General features: G+C 43.8%; 1 protein-coding gene across 2 annotated transcripts; it reads left to right on the forward strand.

The window, feature by feature from the left end:
- The first annotated feature begins 531 nt into the window (after positions 1-531).
- TRAPPC1 (trafficking protein particle complex subunit 1) lies at positions 532-10,485 on the forward strand. Of its 2 annotated transcripts, none has more exons than XM_044282731.1 (5): positions 532-600; positions 5,359-5,457; positions 6,993-7,063; positions 9,489-9,627; positions 10,066-10,485. In XM_044282731.1, the coding sequence occupies exons 2-5, from the start codon at positions 5,359-5,361 to the stop codon at positions 10,192-10,194; spliced, it is 438 nt and encodes a 145-aa protein (XP_044138666.1). In that variant the 5' UTR covers positions 532-600; the 3' UTR covers positions 10,195-10,485. The 2 variants fall into 2 exon arrangements, with proteins under 2 accessions (XP_044138666.1, XP_044138667.1); XM_044282732.1 differs by having other exon boundaries at positions 558-600; positions 5,337-5,457.
- The last annotated feature ends 13,449 nt before the right edge of the window (positions 10,486-23,934 follow it).

Here is a 23,934-nt window from a genome sequence, read left to right on the forward strand (position 1 = left end):
CGTCCGTGTACAGCCCCCCTCATCCGTGTACAGCCCCGCCACAGATCTATTCGGAGGATTTCCATCAGCCTCCCCGTTCTTGGACGAGGGACAAGTGTGCGGTCACCACCTCTGGACCTTAAAGGGGGGCTCCAGCCGCACCGATTTCTGACAGGCTCTGGAGACCCCAGAAATCTACGTGTGCGCGCCATGAGACCGCCAGAGCCGACCCCTGATGTGATCTGTAGTTGAGCAGGAAAAAAACCGCACAACTATCGCATCACGTGACCTTAAAGGGGGCTGCAAACCCGGACCCCAGCAGCGCCATGTAATAATCTATCATACGATGCACTCACATCAGTCCCTGAGCCGCCGCCGCCTCCAAACGTCTTCTGGCTTTGAACCCCGCTCCCAGGGCCGCCGTGTGACGTCACTCGTCCGCGCCCACCCAGCCAACGGATTCACCATGGCAACAGTCGCTCCCTCCGCCATCTTTGAATCGCCCTTCCGCCCAAAGACCTCAGCAAGCGCATGCGTGAAGCCGAACACGTGACGTCGCGAGAGAGAGAGGGGCGTGGCTCGGCAGGCGGAAGTCAGGCAGCTGGCTTTCTCTGGACGGCGGTGAGTGCTTCCCTTCTTGGTTAGGGCCGTCATGTGACCTCTGCAGGCTGGGACTTGTAGTCCTCCCCAGCGTTTGGCTCTTTTATGTCCCACTATCTTGGGCAGGGCGGTCTAATGTACCCTGGGGGTGCGCGGTGTATGGCTCAGAGGAGCCCACACTTCTGGTTGGCTGAGGCCCCTCCAAGAGGCAAGATCCGCAGCGGATGAGTTTAGATGAGATTTCTTAAAGGGGTTGTCCGGGATCTTGACACTGAAGGTCTGCCCTCGGGTTTACGGATGAGCGAATAGTACTGTACGGAGCTCCTCATTCCATCAGTATGGGATCGTGGGGGGGGGGTCCGGCTGCCAGCACCCCCGCCCATCAGCTGTAGGAGAAGACCCCTGCCCTCAGCTGACAGCTTACACCTTTTCCTAGGTCAGTGATGTCACCGTATGTCAGTCACATGACCTAGGTCAGGGATGACCAACTTGCGTCCCTCCAGCTGTTGCAAAACTACAACTCCCAGCGTGCCCTGATAGCTGTAGGTTAGGGATGGCCAACAGCCGGCTCTCCAGATGTTGTAAAACTACGATTCCCACCATGCCTTGATGTAGGCCAGGCATGCTCAACCTGCGGCCCTCCAGCTGTTGTAAAACTACAACTCCCATCATTCTCTGACAGCCTACAGCCATCATCCTACAGAAGGGCATCGTGGGATTTGTAGTTTTGCAACAGCTGGAGGTCTGCAGGTTGAGCATTACTGATGTAGGCAGTCTGGGCATTCTGGAAGTTGTAGTTTTGCTAACAGCTGGAGGGCCACAGGGTGGATATCCCTGACCTAAGTGAATAGTGGCAGTACCAAGAACAGCCACTATACAATGGACGGTGCTGTGCTTAGTCCACCATTCTCACCAGAGCGTCGCGTCCTCCTCAAACGGTGCCGGGAGTCAGACCCCACCGATCGGACACTGATGACCTGTCAATATCAGAATCCTTTAAAACCTCGTTCAGAGTGGTGTGCATCCCGTGTACACAGACCCTTAAAGGGACCGTCCAGTTCAAGAAAATAAAGACTCATTAACTGAAGAACGAGCGGAGCGCTTACCCGGTGACCTCCGTATCGGGTGCGGATCCGCTGATTCCCCGGCTTTTCTTCTGTCGTCCAAGATGGCGGCCGCTCGTCTGAGTACGCAATGAGTATACACCGTACATTTGATAATCCAAGAAACTTCCTGCTTGTCCAGCGCTGCTCTTGGATTGGACGGCAATGCTCACATGAGCAGCACTGGCCAATCGGAGAGCGGCAAGGAGTGTCTTGGGCTATCAGATACACGGTATCCGCAGGTATTCTGAGGATTGGTGCGACCATCTTGGGTGTCAGGAGAGGAGACCGAGAATCACAGATCTGCACCAGATAAGGAGGTCACGGGGTAAGTGTTCTGTTCCTTCTCCAATTAAAATGGATTTATTTTTTCTTGACCTCGGGGACTGACCTAATTGGACAATAACCTCCGGGGGAAGCTAGGGTGGCTGCAGCGGTAGAGCCTGACCTCTGAGGCGTCTGTATGTCTTGATACATCCAGGTAGGACCACCGCTACGGAGGAGGAATGGGTTTCATTCTGACCATTGACCTGCCTCCTGCTGGAGCAGGCCTCACCTGTGTGCATGGTCGGTCTGCCATTGGCTTCTGCTTAAAGGGTTATTAAAAAAACTTCCCAAAAGTCGCAAAATATCATAAAATACAAAATGAGCCTTTACTGACCAGTTTCTCCCCTGCGGTTTCCATCGCCACAGCTCCGGTCCTCCTCGTGGTGTTTGTGACGTAGCCACATACTTAACCTGGAGTGGACCCTTTTAAAATTCGCTTTTATTCTTTTTATTTTAAAAAGCATAAGTATAGACACCCATTGATAACTGGATATCCAAAGCAAATAATAGGACAAGATGTTGTCCAGCTACCACCGTGAATTGGTGCAAAAAAATAATAATTTAGACAGATGCGCAAAAAATTCCCATGGCATTAATGACTTTTTTAGGCTTGGGGTCGGATAGAGGGTAGGGCACCTCTGCCCAGGGCACATAGATGTGGGTATTCGGGATAGTTCTTTCCCTGTACCCGCCCTAAGATAATCCTCTGCCCAGGGATGAACCCTAATGGTGGGATCACCCTGTCCCCGTGCCTACCCTGTCTGGCCCTGTACAGCCCTGTACAGTGGGAATTTGTTACAGATGATGTCCGAGAATTTTATATATTTTTACCCCGACGCGTTTCCCCACTTTTGGTTCGTCAGGGGGTCGGTTATAGGATAAGAATTATAGTAGTTAACATCATGTAAAATAAAGTAGATAATAGATAATTATATATAGTTACTAGGGGTGCACCGAAATGAAAATTCTGGTCCGAAACCGAAAATTCAGGATACCCCTTGAAACCGAAACTGCCTTTTTGCCCAAATACTTTTAAAATACTTTTTTTTTATGATTTTATTAATAATTCTTTTTCATGAATTTAATAAATCATATTACCCACCCACCCCATAACAGTGCCATCCACAGACCCCCACCCACCCCATAACAGTGCCATCCACAGACCCCCACCCACCCCATAACAGTGCCATCCACAGACCCCCACCCACCCCATAACAGTGCCATCCACAGACCCCCACCCACCCCATAACAGTGCCATCCACAGACCCCCCCCACCTCATAACAGTGTCATCCACAGACCCCCACCCACCCCATAACAGTGCCATCCACAGACCCCCACCCACCCCATAACAGTGCCATCCTCAGACCCCCACCCACCCCATAACAGTGCCATCCACAGACCCCCACCCACCCCATAACAGTGCCATCCACAGAACCCCCCCCCCCCCCATTGCCGCTCCAGTACAGACTAGTTATTATAAAATGTGTACAATTAATAGAAAATAGCGGGGAGGGACTGGGAGGAGGAGCTGGGGGCCGGTGCGTTCGCTGTGCTCCGGCCCCCAGCTCCAGTACAGACTAGTTATAAAATGTTGTACAATTAATAAGGATTCTATTCATGAGGCCCCCTCTGCAGTAGAACATTCAATATAGCCACATCCTACTCACAGGGCTGTTATCTTAATGCTGGCCGGCCGGGCAGACGAGCGGCAGCGTCACGACTGACGTCATGTGCCCGGCCTACTTTCTGAATGAAGGAGGCGGCGCAGGCATGTGACGTCAGTCGTGACGCTGCCGCCTGCCGTCTCCGATGGGGCCATCCATATGTGACTCTCCCTCCACTGGGGAATCCACAGTTCCTCCATAATGGACTGCCCTATCATGGCATCAAGCAGGACACAGTAACTATATATAATTATCTATTATCTACTTTATTTTACATGATGTTAACTACTATAATTCTTATCCTATAACCGACCCCCTGACAAACCAAAAGTGGGGAAACGCGTCGGGTTAAAAATATATAAAATTCTCGGACATCATCTGTAACAAATTCCCACTGTACAGGGCTGTACAGGGCCAGACAGGGTAGGCACGGGGACAGGGTGATCCCACCATTAGGGTTCATCCCTGGGCAGAGGATTATCTTAGGGCGGGTACAGGGAAAAAAAATCCCGAATACCCACATCTATGTGCCCTGGGCAGAGGTGCCCTACCCTCTACCCGACCCCAAGCCTAAAAAAGTCATTAATGCCATGGGAATTTTTTGCGCATCTGTCTAAATTATTATTTTTTTGCACCAATTCACGGTGGTAGCTGGACAACATCTTGTCCTATTATTTGCTTTGGATATCCAGTTATCAATGGGTGTCTATACTTATGCTTTTTAAAATAAAATGAATAAAAGCGAATTTTAAAAGGGTCCACTCCAGGTTAAGTACTCACGTATATGGACACTTACAATATATGTATTTCTTTAATATATTTCTTGACGTAGCCACATACTCAGCGCCATGTACCGCTGAGGACAGTAATTGGCTGCAGAGGTCATGCGCCGTATACTGCCGTGTCACCGACGGAGCCTTGTACTTAAGCCCCGCGAGGAGGAACGGGAGAGACACAGGGGACCATAGGCTCCTTTTTATGGTTTATGACTCTTAGTGGCTTTTGGCAAGTCTTTTAACATCTCGTCAACCCCTCCGATGTCTCCTCTTATGTGTCAACGGCTTCTGTAAAGGGGTTGTCCAGGAAGACATCACTCCTAGCAGTTGCCGGCAGCCTGTCTCCTCATTCTTACCTGCTCCCCTCCGCTATGGTCCTCTGCGCTGGACCCCATGCCTTCCTATCCCAGTGCAGGGTTTGTTTTCTTTTTCCCTGACGGGGACATCGTCACCTTGTCATCTTCAGCCAACCGTTGGCTTCAGCAGTGATGTGTCTTCACGAGACCTGGTGATTTGTCTACACAAGACATTTCACCGCTGAAGAGGATGAGGTGACTATACCCGTGTGGGGGACCAGAGCAGGTAAGTATGATCTAAGTACAGGAGTCAGGCTGACCGTCTGACAGCTACTGTTAGAAGTGATGTATTCCTGGACAAGAATACTGGACAATCTTGAAGAGACTCGATACTGGATATACAGACCAACTGTTTTAAGAAGAGATATTGTTGACAGATGGGTTAACCAGGCCATCACCACAGGGGACATGAGGTATTGCATAGATGCTACAGGAAGGGACATGAATAATTCCTTGAGAAAGTAAGAGGAAATTGGAGAACGTCCTCCAAAACGTAAGACAATGTCCATGTTTTCTGGGCTTCCACCTAGGCTTTTGACTTTCCATTCCCAGATGACCATCCACAACCTGTACATATTTGACCGGAATGGGATCTGCCTTCACTACAGCGAGTGGAACCGGAGGAAGCAGGCCGGGATCTCTAAAGATGAGGTGACGTCCTTGGTGCAATGTCTGATACACATCTTCTTCCATTGGTCTGTGTGCTTTTCTTCAGAGGGAGTCTGTCCAATATAACCTGTAAAGGGAGCCAATGGCTTTGTATGGGGATGTGTGGTGAACCAGAACCACACCTCCCTTCTGAAAATCTCTGCCTGAAACACAGCGAAATCATCATTTTTTAAATCTGAGGCTAATTAGGATGCCAGTGCACTGTGGGCGGGGCCACGGCATCCAGTGCACCACCCCTTCCCAAGTATCGCCACCCAGCGCCTCCACCTCATGGTTGTTTGACAGTGCTGGACTTCCCCTGCACCTTTTGCCACCTGCGGTGAAATCTTGCTCCTGCAGAACAAGACTTGCTCCCGGCCTTCCCTCCAGTCACTGATCTGCTCATGCGCCAAACTTACACCAATTGGCACACAATCAGTGCAAAGACTTACTTTAAAGGCTATCTACCCTTTCCCGGGCAGTTTATTTTATTTTTTTACTGCATTTTACTCATTTTGGGGTAAAAATATTTTTTTCACTTGGTCTTTATTAAAAATATTGAGCCATTCTGTCACAAAGGATTAACAGTTTTTCTAGCCGTGTGCGACGTACAGTTGTACAGCGGCTGTGCTTGGTATTGCACTCAGCCCCATTCACTTATTTGGGGCTGAGCTGCTCTTAGGCCACGTGACCGATAAATGTGTCGTCTCTTGGCCTAGGGTAAGCTGTGTGAAGGCAATGATGCTACTGAGGATAGGTCAACCGTATGTAAGTCTTGGAAAGCCCCTTTTAGGGTCCATTCACACGACCACAAATTGCGGATCCATAAAACACGGACACCGGCCATGTGCGTTCCACATTTTGTGGCCGGCACTATAATAGAAATGTCTTTTCATGTCCGTGGCTGCGGACAAGAATAGGACATTGTCTATTTTTTTGCTGGGCTGCGGAACGGAAGTGCGGATGCGGACAGCACACGGTGTGCTGTCCACATCTTTTGCGGCCCCATTGAAAATTAATGAGTCTGCACCTGTTCCGCAAAATTGCGGATGCGGACCCATTTTGCGGACGTGTGAATGGACCCTAAGCCTTGTTATCAGTAAGATAAGAATTGAGCTATAATGAGTGTTTATAAGGTCAGGGATCAGAGATGAGGAGCCACCAGCTGAGCTGCCTGATGGGAAACATACAGAGCCTACTACTAGAGAATCTCAAGGCTGCACAAAGACAGGGGTTCCAAACTTTGTTTTATAAAGACCAATAAAAAAAAAAATTTAGCTTAAAATGGGTACAAGCATTAATAAATAAATGAATGCCGCCAAAGGTGTACATAGCCTTTCAAGGATTTATACCTATAAAACTGGCAGGCAGCTGAAGGTAGGAGCAACGGGGGCGTTGCCATTACTCCTAGAGGATCTGCTCTCTCTGCGACTGCCGCACCCTCTGTACTTTGATTTGCAGGACCAGGCAATGAAAATGTGATTTAAGAGATGACAGACTGCTTTTAATATCTCACTCCTATCCTATCTCCTTTCCAGGAATTCAAGCTGATGTATGGGATGCTCTTCTCCATTCGCTCCTTCATCAGTAAAATGAGCCCCGTGGATATGTATCCTTTTCTCCTGCCCTTCTAGTAGATCTTTCTTATCTTGAGATGTAGATAAAATATAACTACTATAATACTGTCCCTATTTCCAAGAATATAACTACTATAATACTGTCCCTATTTACAAGAATATAACTACTATAATACTGTCCCTATTTCCAAGAATATAACTACTATAATACTGTCCCTATTTACAAGAATATAACTACTATAATACTGCTCCTCTGTACAAGAATATAACTGCTATAATACTGCTCCTATGTACAAGAATATAACTACTATAATACTGCTCCTATTTCCAAGAATATAACTACTATAATACTGCTCCTATGTACAAGAATATAACTACTATAATACTGCTCCTATGTACAAGAATATAACTACTATAATACTGCTCCTATGTACAAGAATGTAACTACTATAATACTGCTCCTATGTACAAGAATATAACTACTATAATACTGCCTCCTATGTACAAGAATATAACTACTATAATACTGCCTCCTATGTACAGGAATATAACTACTATAATACTGCTCCTATGTACAAGAATATAACTACTATAATACTGCTCCTATGTACAAGAATATAACTACTATAATACTGCTCCTATGTACAAGAATATAACTACTATAATACTGCTCATATGTACAAGAATATAACTACTATAATACTGCTCCTATGTACAAGAATGTAACTACTATAATACTGTTCCTATGTACAAGAATATAACTACTATAATACTGCTCCTATGTATAAGAATATAACTACTATAATACTGCTCCTATGTACAAGAATATAACTACTATAATACTGCTCCTATGTACAAGAATATATCTACTATAATACTGCTCCTATGTACAAGAATATAACTACTGTAATACTGCTCCTATGTACACGAATATAACTACTATAATACTGCTCCTATGTACAAGAATATAACTACTGTAATACTGCTCCTATGTACAAGAATATAACTACTATAATACTGGCTCTTATGTACAAGAATATAACTACTATAATACTACCTCCTATATACAAGAATATAGCTACTATAATACTGCTCCTATGTACAAGAATATAACTACTATAATACTGCCTCCTATGTACAAGAATATACCTACTATAATACTGCTCCTATGTATAAGAGTATAACTACTATAATACTGCTCCTATGTACAAGAATATAACTACTATAATACTGCTCCTATGTACAGGAATATAACTACTATAATACTGCCTCCTATGTACAAGAATATAGCTACTATAATACTGCTCCTATGTACAAGAATATAACTACTATAATACTGCCTCCTATGTACAAGAATATAGCTACTATAATACTGCTCCTATGTACAAGAATATAACTACTGTAATACTGCCTCCTATGTACAAGAATATACCTACTATAATACTGCTCCTATGTATAAGAGTATAACTACTATAATACTGCTCCTATGTACAAGAATATAACTACTATAATACTGCTCCTATGTACAGGAATATAACTACTATAATACTGTGTCCTATCTACAAGAATATAACTACTATAATACTACCTCCTATGTACAAGAATATAACTACTATAATACTGCTCCTATGTACAGGAATATAACTACTATAATACTGCTCCTATGTACAAGAATATAACTACTATAATACTGCTCCTATGTACAAGAATATAACTACTATAATACTGCTCCTATGTACAAGAATATAACTACTATAATACTGCTCCTATGTACAGGAATATAACTACTATAATACTGCTCCTATGTACAAGAATATAACTACTATAATACTGCTCCTATGTACAAGACTATAACTACTATAATACTGCTCCTGTGTACAAGAATATAACTACTATAATACTGCTCCTATGTACAAGAATATAACTACTATAATACTGCTCCTATGTACAAGAATATAACTACTATAATACTGCTCCTATGTACAGGAATATAACTACTATAATACTGCTCCTATGTACAAGAATATAGCTACTGTAATACTGCCTCCTATATACAAGAATATAAATACTATAATACTGCTCCTATGTACAAGAATATAACTACTATAATACTGCTCCTATGTACAAGAATATAACTACTATTTTTCTAATAATATATCAAGGATCTTGAAATTGGTGGAGTATTGAGACACAATTATTCTTTGAAGTTTTTGATAATTCTGGGCTTCGGAGTCTAGTGGGTGGTCCTACTTATTGATTGCCATTTCTGTAAATACAGTCAGTAACAGATAGGACCGCCCACTGGACTCCGTCCAGATTGAGCAGAGATTTAGATCAATAATTGATTCTATGGCATGTTACTGTGAATGAATCTGCTCAGCTCTCAGTTGGCTGTAAGCATCACCTGTAGAAGGTAAACCAGTTGGAGCATAATGTTCTTTAACCAGCTCTATTTAGGAAAGATGGCTTCCTTTCCTTCCAAACTAGCAAGTATAAGCTTCACTACTATGAGACACCGAGTGGTCTGAAGATGGTGATGAACACAGATCTGAGCGTGGGGAACATACGGGAAGTCCTTCATCAGATATACAGCACGGTGAGAAACTGTAGACTATGTAAAGGAGAAAAGTCTTGATCGAAAGGTAGAACTTACGTTCCGTGGATGGTGATTTGGTTAAGACTCGGGATAAAGGGACTCCAGGAGGCCTGGAGGTGTACTAGATATCTCATGGGTGTTTAGTCAAAGATCTCCTCTAAACCTCTTTTATAGACTCTTTATATTATAGTATGTCTGATTATGGGTTTGGCAGGCCACCGTAGGACCAAGTTGGAAAAATGGGGCAACCCTTTACATCGGTAGGCTTCTGCAGATTTCATTGGACTTTGGTGGTCCTCACTCTGGGTAGTAGAGAGGGTTCTCTTTTAGGGCCCATGTCTTAGTGGACCATTCCATTCTTTCTGTATCATTGACTAAATCTTTACATGACACGGTTGTGATGACTTTCGCCCCTAATCCGGTTGTCTTACCTCCCAGATTTTTGTGGAATATGTGGTGAAGAATTCTCTCTGTTCCCTCAATGAGCCCATTCAAAGTGAACTTTTCAAAAGCAAACTGGACAGCTTTATCCGGAGTCTCCCCTACTTCTCGGCCAGGGCTGGCTAAAACCTGCCCAGCAGGACATGTTGCACTAACCTTGAGCATCTCTCCAAGCCTCTACAAGGCTTTTGTGCATCCAGCTTCAACGGTAGAAGACTTCTGCTCAATAACTGAGAGCTCTACAGCACACTGCCAGCTTTCTCGGGATTCCCTGACACCATAGACTATCGTTGTCTTTACACGTATGACTGATACACGTATGCGGTTGATCTTCATGCTTCTCGAATGAAGAAGAGCATTCACCGAGCGCAAGAGAGCGCAAGAGTTGTCGATAGAAGAGGTGCAGTGATTCATAATGAACACCAAGTAGCAGCGACTGATTTTTGTTTCTTGTGAATGTATGCTTATTTACCTGTGATTTATTGCATCTGTATATGGGGCGGGGGAGGGAAATCGGGGTGTCATGTTATATCTACATTAAAGCTACTGTAACATGTGGATGGAACAGTAGGTGACAAATCAGTCTGCCCTTCTGTGCTTCATCTATGTGTTTGGTGATGGAAGGGAGCTCCTCCTCCTGCAGGACAATACATAGATGGGACTATTAGAGAAGGTGGAGCTCAGTGTAGGGCTCTGTAGCTTCCAGTCCTGGATGATTATTAGGAACTGCTGTGAATCCTATCCTTACTATAGGGGGTTAAGCGTGTCCATGATTCCTTCACGCTGCACTTCACACAAAGCCACTAGAGGGACCTAGACATCTGCTTATTTATTTTATTTCTCTGTGCTGTCCTCCAGGATCTCAGGAGGGAGCAGTGATGGATGTTGTTACTCTTAGGCCGGGTTCACATCACCATTTAATTTTCCGTTTTTCTGATCTGTCTGAAGAACAGGAAAAAAATAAATGGATTTTTTTCATTTTGATCATCTGTTATGCTCATTTTGTATCCGTTTTAGACATTGCCGTCTTGAGACTTATTTTAGACAGAAGAAAAAGGCCTCCACAAAGTACTTTGTCTAAAATAATGGATCTCGGATGGAAATGGCTAAAACGGCTGCAAAATCAGCTGAACAGAAACGGCGATGTGAACCCGGCCTTCGAAACTTACCTCACTGTGGTGTCTTGATTTTCTTCCATAAACCCTTTCAGTTTAACATCCTGGGGGGTCATTTGTCAATGGACTTCTGACATTTTTAGTCGTCGGAGAAAAAAAAGTTGGAAGTCCCAATTTTGATTAGCTGTGAGACGATGTTTAGTCCCACAGACAGACAGTATTCACTTCAATGGGTCCGCAAATCCCGAGATGCGGAATGGTGCGGAACAGAACCCTACGGAAGCACTACAGGTCCCGTACTTCCGTTCCGCAAAAAGATAGGACATGTTCTATCTTTTTGCGGAACGGGCGGATCGCGGACCCATTAAAGTGTCCACGATCCGCTGCGGCTGCCCCATGGCTGGTGTTCAGTGCATTGTGGCCCGCAGCACGGCCACGGGGTGCACATGTTCGTGTGCAGGAGGCCTCAACCTGAGCTTCAGACTTACAAACTCTGCCAACAGCGGAAGGACAGAAGAATCCTAAAGCCACCGTAAAACTGGAATCCATATTTAGCCCCCTCCAAACTTGAAAGTGCACTTCATGGTCGAGTGCTTTTTCCCACACCATGGAGGAGATCTATCATGAGAGTCAGTTTTGCAGAAGTCCGCGTTGCCAAATTTTGGCCAAAATGTATTAAATGTCACCCAGTGTTTGATAAATTTGGACACTGATCGTGGTGGGCCTCAGTGGTCGGACTGTCAACGCTGGGATACTAATGCCCTATCTGTGGGTAGGAGATACGTCTTTGTAAAGGGACGACCCCCTGAAGGTCCAAAATAGGCAGGTCACTAGGAGGCTAAAAAGATTTCCAGGAGACCCTCAGTGTCGTGGATGCAGGAGTGCTCCACCCTTTCTTCTCATTTCCTGGTCTCTCTTATCTGGAGAGGACTTCTACCTTTTCAAGTTCTCTTTAAATGGGGCATGTATATCCTCCACCGTCCTGACCTATGTCTTACGGCAATGTAAAGCGACAGATGTGGGCTACGCAGAGGGATGCAACAAGCTCTGTTACTGGGAGAGGTGATGCCCTATATGTTTCTGGCAGAGGCTGGGGAGAGCGATGCTCTGCAGGGCTCTGGAAGGATGCAGGGGAGGCGATGCCCTGCATACCATCTGTCTGGCTGGATGTGAGCTGCTAATGCTCTACTAATCTGGAGTAGGAAGTGGAGGGGGGAGCAGCGACTTACAACATGACACACACACACTGAGCGGGCAGAGCTACAGGTGTGACATAGGGACTGCAGGAGGTAGCGGTGCTGGGGCCCTGTATATATAGAGGCGACTCTGCTCCTCTGTTGTGTCAGGGAGAAGACAGGCAGAGAACATAAGGGGAGCAGGACTCAGCACGGAGATCAGATAGAAGGAGATGAAGGATCCTGGCATCAGAGCTCATACTTCATTTACCACTTTACACCTTGTTCTTGGCATATTTCACTTTTTGGTGTCAATTACATCTCCACGTGTAACATCAAGATTATCCTTAATCCTGTACCTCCACCGTAATACCCCAGTATCATCCTCCGCAGACCACCATTAACCTCTGTATTCCCCATTCTCCATAATTATCTGTATTATCCTCTGTATACTCCACTACCACCAGTGATATCCTGTATTCTTCACCATCTACCACCATTACCCTCTATATTCCCCATACTTCATTACTTACCTGTATTATCCTCTATATCCTCCCCTACAATCCTCTGCTCTCGAATACTCAACCATATAATACTCTATCCTTAACTATCTTCCGGTATTGACCTCCATCCTCACTACCACCTGCATTGTCCCTCATCCTCCATTACCACCTGTATTGTCCTCCATTACCACAAGTATGGTCCTCAGTCTTCCAGTACTGCCTGTATTGTCCTAATCCTCCGCTACTACCCGTGTTGTTCTCCACTACCACCTGTATTGTCCTCCATCCTCCCCTACCACTGGTATTGTCCAACATCCTCCACTACCACCTGTATTGTCCCCTATCCTCCACTACCACTGGTATTGTCCAACATCCTCCACTACCACCTGTATTATATTTATAATATTTATTCTCTATCTTCCACCACTTATCTGCAATACTATCTATATTCACAATACTCCACTACCTTACCTATTTTATTCTCCACCTTCCTCTACCTGTATTGTCCTCATTGCTCTCCATCCTCCACTACCTATCTGTATTACCCTCCAAATTATCAGTCCTATACTACCTACCTGTATTATTGACCTTTCTCTCCTTCCTTCACTACCTACCCGGTTTAACTTTCATCTCAACTTACTTCCATTAGCTTACTTGTTCTCCATCTTCCACTACCTACCTGTATTATCTTTCTTGTTCTTTATCTTACATTACCTGTATTACTATCCTTTTCTCCATCCTATTTTGCATACTTGTATTGTCCTCCATCAATACAGTATCTATCCTCCCTCTCATCTATCCACATCTTCCTCATCCAACATTATCTACATGTCTTTGCTTTTATCTCTATCCTTCGACCTCCCTTCTTTCTGGTATCTCCCCTAAGTTTTCTTCCAACTAGGATGTTCTCCAATCCTTCTCGTGGAAGCCTAGGTCGGGCAGGGAGGTTCAGTGTTGACGAACTCTATGGATTTAATGTCTCTAAGAAGTTGAAGCCCCGACTAGATCTGAAGAAGAGAAGTGAAAATGGTACTGCAGGGTCTCAACTTCTCCTCAACTCTCGAGACTCCCAAACCCAAGACCAGCAGAGTCAAGGAATGCCAAGCGGCATGAGATACAGGCAAGTAACTCTAACTATTACATATTGGTTACTGTTAGTCAATGTGGATGCAATCTAGGCAGATACGTACAGCAATGCATGAGGCACAAAGGAAATGGCATTTATTCTAGTCACTTTTCTACTCAATTTGTGTTCTTTGCCTTACTAACCAACTGAAAAAAAGGCCAATCTGGATATTTTTACAGTGGTAACTCAAAGTTTTGGGGGCGTTGTATTAGTTTCATATGGAGGATTCCATGAGGGAAGTTCAGGGACTATTAGGGCATGACCACACAGTTTTGTTTCTGCATGCAGTTTTGGAAGCCAAAACCAGGAATGTATTCAAAAGCGAGGAGAATTTGTATCTGTCCTTTTATACTCTCTCTCCTTTTATGATCCACTCCTGAATTTGGCTTCCAAAACTCCATGCGTCAAGTGGCCGTACCCTTAGAGTCCTATACTGGAATTTATGTAAATCTTCAAATTGACTTCACTTGAAGATTTTCATAGAGTTTATAGGATAACATCTGTCAATCAAGTTGTGTTGGAACATTCCTATGCACCCCTAGATAGCTGACTATCTTGCCCATGTCTTCTCACAGTCTGAAGGGAAATGTTACATTGAATACAGAAGATGTTGTGACTTGTAGTTTAGGAAAGAACAATGTTTTAGAGTTGGTAGATGGAAAAATCCTTAAAGAATGTTTCCAGTATACGGCACTGTCTGACTCGATCTGGTATCGGGCATGGAGAGACGCAAATGCAGTGGTCAGTTGTCCAGGAGAGTGTTATGATATTCTAGTTAATAGGACCTCTGCTTGATGCTCTTTGAGCATTGTACAGTTGTCTCATGGTTCTCCAAGCCCAATGTCAGAATGTTCTGGAGAGTATACCTAGAGGAACACTTCGAAGGATTGATAACCAATCCATATCAGTGGGGGTCCAACACCCAGCACCCCTACTGATCAGGTAGTCCTGGAAGAAAACTGTGTACGGAACCAGAACCTCACAGCTTTGTAAACTGTGTAGAGGCTGGTCTTGGGTACCACAGCTCAGCTCAGTTTCGAAGGAATAGTAACTGAGTTGCAGTACCTGAGGGTCACCACTACAGAGCCATTGGAGAACAAAAGGATCAGGCGGAAAAATTAAATTCACTCGATCCATCTCATTTTTGACATCATATGTTAGGGGAGAGTCGGAAGCTCCCCATACACATTAGATTTCAGTTGGTGAAGCCGAAACCAGCGGGTTCGACTGATAATAAAGTACTGTGCATAGGGGCCGTAACACTTTATTACTTGATGTTGCTACAGTAAAATTAATTGCTGGGGATCTCAGATAATTTATTATCAGCTTAGCTTCATGGGGACCTTCTTAAAAAAAAAAAAAAAAAGTTATTATAAAAGTGGACAACCTCCCAGATGAGGTGGAGCATTCATCTTTGGGCTGCCAGGGTCCTTCATGTTCTAAGCAGGAAATGTAGGCGTCTAACACTCTTGACATGTGCATGGACTGATATCATCCATTTCAGAGCCAGTATTCAGACAAATCAACCAGCGACTTTCGTAAAACGGATTGGTTATGCATATTTCCAGTTTCTGCAGTGGTTAGAAGCTAATAATGGAAGAAGAAAACAAGCCCTAATTCTCTAAAGTGCCTTCCTCCACGGCATGCACGGACCAGAGCTCGGGAGGGGGGAATATGCAAACTGAAAACATGCTGCGGGTTATTATAGACATCCATGTGGCTCACAAAGGGGGGGAGGATGTGTTTTCCTAAAAGGTGTCAGGGGCTGTTAGTGTCAGGACAGTGTATGCCCCCAGCGTTTTTCTCATCTTTTCACAATTCTTCTCTGTGTGTTCAGGAGAAGAGGACTCATGCAGAGTCGGAGGTTGTAAGGCACGAGGCAGGCGGCAGTCACACAGGTTCCTGCCTGATGTAGATTCTATACCAGTCTTCTTTATCTTCTCGTTTGGCTCTTGCTTTGTCTCAGGTCATGTCCCACTGTCCTTATTCTTCCACATAATCTCCTGCCCCCCTAGTCTTAGCTTAGCTTCAGATTTTTCTTCCCACTTGACCTTGTTGTGGCATCTGTGATCATCATATCTGCTGTCATTTCCTCTCTTTATGGTTCCTTTCTTTAACTTTCAACAACTGCCAACCCTAGCGTTGAACCCTTTGTATGCCATGGACATTTTTTTTAAAAGGGCATAGTTTTTTTGTTCACTTTTTCCCTCTAGGTAAACGTACGTGAGTTGGTCAAAGTAAATGATTTCAACCTAAAGGATCGTTTTGTCAATGAAGGATAGTTTTTGCTGACCACATCTTTCCATCCTCTAGAAAGAAGACGGCTGTGTTTAAAAAAAAAAAATTGATAGTTTTTGTTTTTGAAAGATCCTACCCCAAAGAATAGCCCCAGAACATTCCAAGAAAAATTATTTTACTGAGCATATGCAGTTGAATCCCATCATTCTGACCACTTCCTACTTTCTATGTCGAGCGTGTGGACTGCTGGGGGCGCACGAGACAACCAAACAAGGACCGTGTTTTAATTTCGGCAGTATTCCATTTATTTATAAGACAACGCGTTTCGGGGTAAAGTCCCCTTTATCAAGTCTAAAAGAAAGGTTAAATAAAACAAAAGCAGAGAAACATATATTTGAAGACATAAATTTTGTGCTTCCCTATAATAATTCTGTATAAAAAGGGATATATAAATAAATAAATAAATAGATAGGTATTGATGAATATAGCTGTAAATATAGGTACCAAAACATATAAAAATGGTAAGTATCACTAAAATACACAAAGGAAGGGGATTACAAAATATATACACATATATATATATACACACAGACATACACATATATATATATATATATATACACATACATACATACACATAAAAATAAATCAGTAGTAATGATCATAAACGGTAAAAATGAGTACGGATTAAAAATAATGCTATTGTATCTATGTTACTATATTTAAAGTACTATTTCTATTGTAAGAATGGATTTTGTGTTATATTGGCCACAGAATGGCAGATGAAAAATGAATCCAGGGTCAGGCTTTAAAGTATAGTTACTGATATTTCATATGTTTATATATATACACAGGCACTATCAGATATAATTAGCAAATGTAAAATGTCTACTGGCAGTTAATTAGGGGGTATATATTATCTATTAGCCAACAGGAGTGTTACTACTATGGCTTTAAAAAGAGGAATATATAGCAAATCTTTAAGCCCTAGGGCATCTTACCTGAGCCGGGAAGGTTAGGAGAGTGTCACGGCTCATCTGGAGAGGCACGTGTAGAACGCTGACCTTTTCAGTGCCCGCGCTGCTGAAGGAAAGGGGAGTGGGTGGGAGGGACTGGCCGGGTCCAGAGGAGAGGCCTCAGTAGGGAGGTGTGGTTGGGGAACACGAGTGGGGCCTGAGGTGGGCGGTGAAAGGAGGGACTTGTCCAGGTGAAAGACAGGGAGCTCATGTGGAGGCATGATTAAGCGGAGCACTGGAGCCTGTCAGGGGAGGTAACGGGGCAGGGCTAAATCGGAGGGCGGGGGCGGGGCTAACGCACGAGGGGCGGGGCTAACGCTGGTGAGAGGCGGGGCCAGAGAGACAGCGTGCCGGCCTGGATCTGTGGGTTCATGTGGGGGCGTGGTTAGGTGTAGCGCCGAGGGACAGGACTGGGAGCTGTTGGAGGGGATGGAAAGAGCACTATATTACGTGGGGGAATTAGGGGACTGCAGCCAGCATGTAGGGGAAGGATAGTGGGCTGAATATATGTGACTATATATGGAATTGTATATGACCCATGGAAGTGATGTTTGGATGAGTGTAACTGATGATTGGATGTTCTTAGCCTAAAATAATAAGCAAAGGCAAATGAATTGCTTTTAGGGGTATTGGGGACGTCGCCTATATATATATATATATATATATATATATATATATATATAAGGATGTTGGTGTTTGGGAGGAAAACAGGGAATCCGGATAATAGGACTAGAATATGGCTGTCTTGTAAATGAAAAAGCGAAAAAATGGCAATTAGATATAAGAAATATATAAAGGATACAGGTGGATGGGACAGAAATATTAGAGGGGGGGGGGATGAATACTATAGAGAACCATAAAAGAAGAAAGAGAGGGGTCTCACAAGTGGAGACAAGTATCCATACTATACTTGCAGGCCGTAGCCGAAAAAATGTGTGAGAAACAGAGGACAACCTTTTTTAGCACTTTTTCCTTGAATCTCTTTAAATACATGGCAGAGAATTGTTCAGAAACATTTGCTCTCTAGGGACTCATTGAGTCCATAGGGTTCGAGGGTTTGTAATTTAAAAATCCAAAACATCTCTCTCTTCTGTAGGGTCCTAAATCTATCCGACGTTGTTTCTGCAATGATTTCGATGGGTGTAATTGTCAATCCAGATGAGTCTTTATTATGAGCAGTGAGGAAATGGCGGGACACACTGTGTTTAAGGTAGCCCCGTGAGATGTTCCAGCGATGTTTGTTTAGTCTTTCTCTAAGTGACTGGATGGTGCGGCCCACGTATTGTAAGCCACACTCACATTCCATCACATAGATGACATAAGAGGATGAGCAATTCAGAAGGCTTTTTATTGGGTATTCTTCCCCCGTCACATTGCTCTTAAATGACTGTCTCCGATTTGAGATGTTGTTACAGCATTTACATAATTTATGGTTACATTTATAGGTACCTGTGTTTTTTAAAAGACCTGTTGCCCCAGATAAAGGTATGTTAGTATTCTTCTTTTTCTTCAGTTTACTTGGTGCAAGCGAGTTCTTCAGGGATTTTGCTTTCCTGAAGATGATGCGCGGTTTTCTAGGTATGGTATCTTTTAGATACGGGTCACATTTGAGTATGTGCCAATGTTTTGATAAAATTGTTCTTAAAATTTCATGGTTAGGGTTAAAAGTTGTGATAAAAGAGGTTTTGTAGTTCATGTTTTTTGGTATTTCAGCTAATTCATTCTTCTCTCTTACATTCAGGCATTCCTCTTGGCTCTGATTTTTTGCCCGCATAAACGCATTATCTATAATTCTTTTTGGGTATTTTTTCTTCGTGAATCTAGAGCGTAATATCTCGCTTTGAGTCAGGAAGTCATTGTCATCAGTACAGTTCCGTCTAATCCGTTTGAATTGGCTATACGGTATATTGTCTTTCCACTTTTTGTGGTGAGCACTCCTATAGTCGAGGTAACTGTTCCCATCGTACTTCTCTTCATTTCCATTACCCTAGTGGCAGGGTGGCCCCTGCCCAAGGTGTTAGGACGGATCTTGGCTGCACCAACCATCCCTTATCTATACTTGATCTCCATTGCAGTTGCATCCAATTGATGCAACCGCAGTAGGTGAGCAAACCATTTCTTTCATTAGAAATTTGTTTGTTTGAATTTACTTACCCTATGAGCGCCTTCTCTATCCCATTGGCCATCATTTGCTTTACTTTCTATGTCGGCAGCACATAGATCATGAATGAAGTCATGTATGCTGAGGTGGCTCGGCGGGTATATAAGACTGTCTGCACACGTATCCCTCTTTGTCGCTGTCATGGGTAAAAGGGCCGGTTTATCAGAGTTGCAAAGAGGAATAATTATTGGCTTTTAGCTCAAGGGTAGCACCTTCGGACACTGCGCAGAGTGAACTGTTCTTGTGTTGCTGTGGTGAAAGTGTATGGTGAGTGAAGAAATGGCACCATTGCGAATAAGCATCTTGGAAACTGTGGAGCACCATGTGCCAGTGATGTGAGAGGTGAATACGAAGGTGTACAAGGGCGGACCAACATGCTACAGTGCCAAAATGAACCAGGGGGCTACTAGATCCCTACTGTGTATGGGGCTGCACTGCACCTCTGCTAACGAAGTTGCATTGGCAGACAAGGCTCCAGTTTTTCGTGGCAGTATCAGAATTGGACCTCCACTGATTGACAAAGGGTTGCCTTCTCTGAAGAGTCAGGTATTTTGCGTCATTGAATGGATGGACATTCTCATGTGAGGCGAGAAACATCAGAGGACAAACACCCTGCAGCTATTGCTGGAAGAACTCAAGCTGGTGATGGCCGTGTTATGGTTGGGAGAATGTTTTTGTGACATTCTCCGGGCCAACAGTCATCCCTGTGGAAGGCACTCTCAAATAATTTGGGTATGAATCCATCCTTGCAGATCACATACACCCATACATTCTGATTGTCTTCCCTGGAGGGGATGAGATCTTACATCAACACAATGCGACATGTCACACGGCTAAAAACATCTGACTTTGGTTGAAAGAGCATGACCAAGACTTCCAAGTACTACCCTGGACCCATAATTCCCCAGACTTACCCAATTGAGCATGTGTGGGACCATCTCGATGGTCTTGTTCTCTCTATGGATCCCCCCCCCCCCCCATGCACCCTCAGCTCCCGTAGGATGCATGCAGAGAGCATGGCTCCAGATACCTAGGACAACCTACATGGACCTTACTGAGTCACTCCCAGCCTGTCTAGCTGCTGTCCATGCTGCACACTCTCTAGATATTAGCATGGCGGTGATAAGAATGTGACTCATTGTGTTTATGGCCTGTATGAACAATTTTAACAGCCAATATTAAGTAAAATGTGTATGACTGTCAGTGGATCGATCGTTCAACAGACGATTGTTTGTTCATCGGTTGTTCACCCATCAAAGACACTTTGCTAGGTTCTCGTGTCTTGCTTACTGTTGATGTAGTCTAGGACATGACCAAAGACAATGATATAGTCATATGTTGGGGGAACACAGTTGGGCACTTTTCCATTGGTACATGAAAAGTGAAGATGTTTAAGGTGAATTTTTCAGTAATCCATACTTCACTTCCTCCTGTGTTACTTCTGATCCCATATCTAATCCCATCTATCCATTGTATCTTATAGTATTTCTTTAAAGGGGTTGTCCTATCTTGCATTTTGGTGGCATATAGCTTGGATATGCCACCACTGGTGTATAGGTGCCGTTCTCACCTCTGGGACCCACACCTGTCTGTAGAACATGGTACCCAAAGTCAAATTTTTTAAACACAGCTGACCTCTTTCCAGATGAGGATGGCACGTCATTGGTTAGCTAAAATGATTGTTCGTTAGATTTCACCCGATGAGCGATAGTTTTGGAATAAATCCTCCATCATGAAGACACCTGAGACTACTGTGTGTTGCCAGCTTAACCCCTTAGTGACGAGCCTGTTTTGGGCCTTACTGACCAAGCGTTTTCCTTCTTTTTTTATTGTTGCTTTCCAAGAGCTATAACTTTTTTTTATTTTTCTGTCTATATAGCTTTATGAGGGATTGTTTTTTGCGGGACAAGTTGTAGGCACAATTTTGGGGTACACATAACTTTTTGATTAACTTTTATTAACTCTTTCTGGAAGGGAGATGGAAAAAACAGCAATACTGCCACTGCGTTTTTACGTTCTAAATTTAACAGCTTTCATTTTTTGAGTATAAATAACATAATATCTTTACTCTCTGGGTCAGTACGATTACAGTGATATCAAATACATATAGTTTTTTTTAGGTTTTACTACTTTTTTGCAATAAAACCCCTTTTTTTTTCTTTGGAGTTGCGTGAGGTCTTGTTTTTTGCAGGACGACTTGTATTTTTCATTGGTATCATTTTGGAGTAAATGGCGCTTTTTGATCACTTGTTATTTAGTTTTTTCAGGGGCAACTAAGAATAAATGAGCAATTCTGTTTTTTTTTTTTATACAGCGTTCACCGTAAGGGATAATTTACATGATATTTATGTAGTCCGGGTCATTACGGACACGGCAATACCAAACATACGGGGGGGTATTTTTTTTGCAATTCTTTTTCATTGAAAAGTGTATTTTCAATGGAAAAAAAATGTAATTTGTTTAAAGGAATTTTAAGGACTATAACACAGTATTTTGATTGCTTTTAAAGTGCAGTGCATTATCCTTACAGTGCATTGCATTTTAATAGCAATGCTATTTTAACATTGACCGGCAGGCTGTGCCAGAGAGGCGGGACCAGGGCCTACATCGGAAGCAAGGTAGGCTTCACAGTCACACATCGGCACCCTGCGATCGCATTTGCGGGGTGCCGATGGGAGACAGAGGGAGTTCGCTCACTCTGTCAACGCTTTACATGTGGCTGGCGGCATGTAAACTGTTAAACAGCCCAGATCGGCACTCCTGACGGTTCAGGCTTTTAGAGGGGGGGGGGGGGGGGGGGCGTTCAGCGATTAGACTGGGCTGCCGTAAAAAAGCGGCGGCCCAGCCTAAGACCCCTTAGTGACCTCTGTAAAAACACGTATCGGTGGTCACTAAGGGGTTAAGGAAGAAATTGATAAAGTTCCTCTAGTTCCTGTGTAGTTTGAATATATAATGTGTCCTTGGGATACTACCTGTTCCCATTATTTCTTATTACTTAGGGCTATGGCTGTGGAGACCAGCCCTGTATGGAGACTTACTTTAAGTGCTCCATGGTATGGAGACTTATAGGCAATGCTTTATGGGAAAACAATATGCAAAGATGTATCTCTCAAGGAAAGAGAACCATCTCGCTGACGCCAACTTGAGGAAGTGGACTCCTTATGAGTCAAAATACGACTTTTTAACAAGCCCTGGGACATGACAAGGGAAAATAGCCCAGCCAGATATCCTTCCGTAGACAGCTGTTTGGGGTTGCTTGCCCCTCATCAGTACAGAGCAGCATTCTGTCTGGCACAAATTAGAGAGATGTTTTCAGGAAAGTCATCCAACATCTATCCCCTTATTAGGCCACTGATGTAGTTTATGGAGGAAAGAAGGTTTCTACACCAACATAGAAGAGGATTTCTTTATGGTAAGAACAGTGAGACTATGGAGCTCTCTACCTGAGGAGGTGGTGATGGTGAGTTCACTAAAAAAGTTTAAGAGGGGCCTGGATGTATTTCTGGAGTGTAATAATATTACAGGCTATAGCTACTAGAGAGGGGTCGTCGATTCAGCCTTACAAACGATGTTCCTATGTTATGTGAATCGGACCTGAATAAATACCACTCACCTCCAGTCTTACAGTTCTTACATGTGTCTCCGACTCTCTCTTCTTTCCCTCTCTGGTACGCAAACCCTGCTTATGTTGATCTGTCTCTTCTAATCTCAGTCTCTCACTTGTTTGGCTCCTTTCCCCATTGCTCTTTCTCCCTATTCTCCTTCTATTCAGTCCAGGCTGCCTGGCACATTTCTGTGCCTCAGCTGTGCCCCCTCAGGCTCCCAGACACAGAGGGTACACGGATGTCATGCTCCGTGTGTCTGTGAGATATTTCAGGCGAGACTAATGCGTCATTTTTCCAGTGTTCACTCTACACAGACCTTCTCCGCCTAATCTTGTCTTCTCTCGTCTTCTCCTTTAGTCTCTTTTCTCAGTCATCGTTTAACCTCTTTTTTTTCATCGCCTTGCTTCATAAGTCATTCTCACTTTCTTCTCTCCTTCTTATTACTTTACTTTTTTCCTGTTCTTGGTCTTCTCCATCTCATCTTCTTTCGTTTTCAAATCTTGTCCATCTCTTGGAGACTCTTCTCTCGTGACTTCTCATGTACACCTTTAAAGCATCTTGCAATGATATGTTCGGGAGCCCTCATCGCAAGGGTGGAGGAGGATGGAAACGAAGAGCTTTGGGCCCTGGATCTGGGGAGGCTCTTTCACCACCTAATCGTTGGGCCCCTAGTCGGCATGTAGACTATGGGATAAAGGACTTCCTGAAGACACATGGAGTTTCATTGACAGAGAAGAACATGAGATACAGGTAACCCCCCTTCCCCAAGAGCTTGTACCCAAGATTTCTGCAAAGTAAAGATTCTGCATGTGCTAATCTGCTGGGAACCTTCCAGATCATCTGGATTTTTTTTATTCAACTGAGGAATTATTTCTGTTTATCCGTGGCCCAACAAAAAAGATCTATGGAGCGTTCTTGTCTCCTTGG

This window comes from Bufo gargarizans, chromosome 2, assembly GCF_014858855.1.
Source record: "Bufo gargarizans isolate SCDJY-AF-19 chromosome 2, ASM1485885v1, whole genome shotgun sequence".
NCBI classification, from domain to species: domain Eukaryota; kingdom Metazoa; phylum Chordata; class Amphibia; order Anura; family Bufonidae; genus Bufo; species Bufo gargarizans.

What these genes read in the sequence shown, in the direction of transcription:
- TRAPPC1 (XM_044282731.1), top strand. Translation starts at nt 5,359, where the DNA reads ATGACCATCCACAACCTGTACATATTTGACCGGAATGGGATCTGCCTT. An exon ending in AAAATGAGCCCCGTGGATAT is followed by an intron (nt 7,064 to 9,488) that starts GTATCCTTTTCT and finishes AGCTCTATTTAG; the next exon opens with GAAAGATGGCTTCCTTTCCT. An exon ending in TTCATCAGATATACAGCACG is followed by an intron (nt 9,628 to 10,065) that starts GTGAGAAACTGT and finishes CTTACCTCCCAG; the next exon opens with ATTTTTGTGGAATATGTGGT.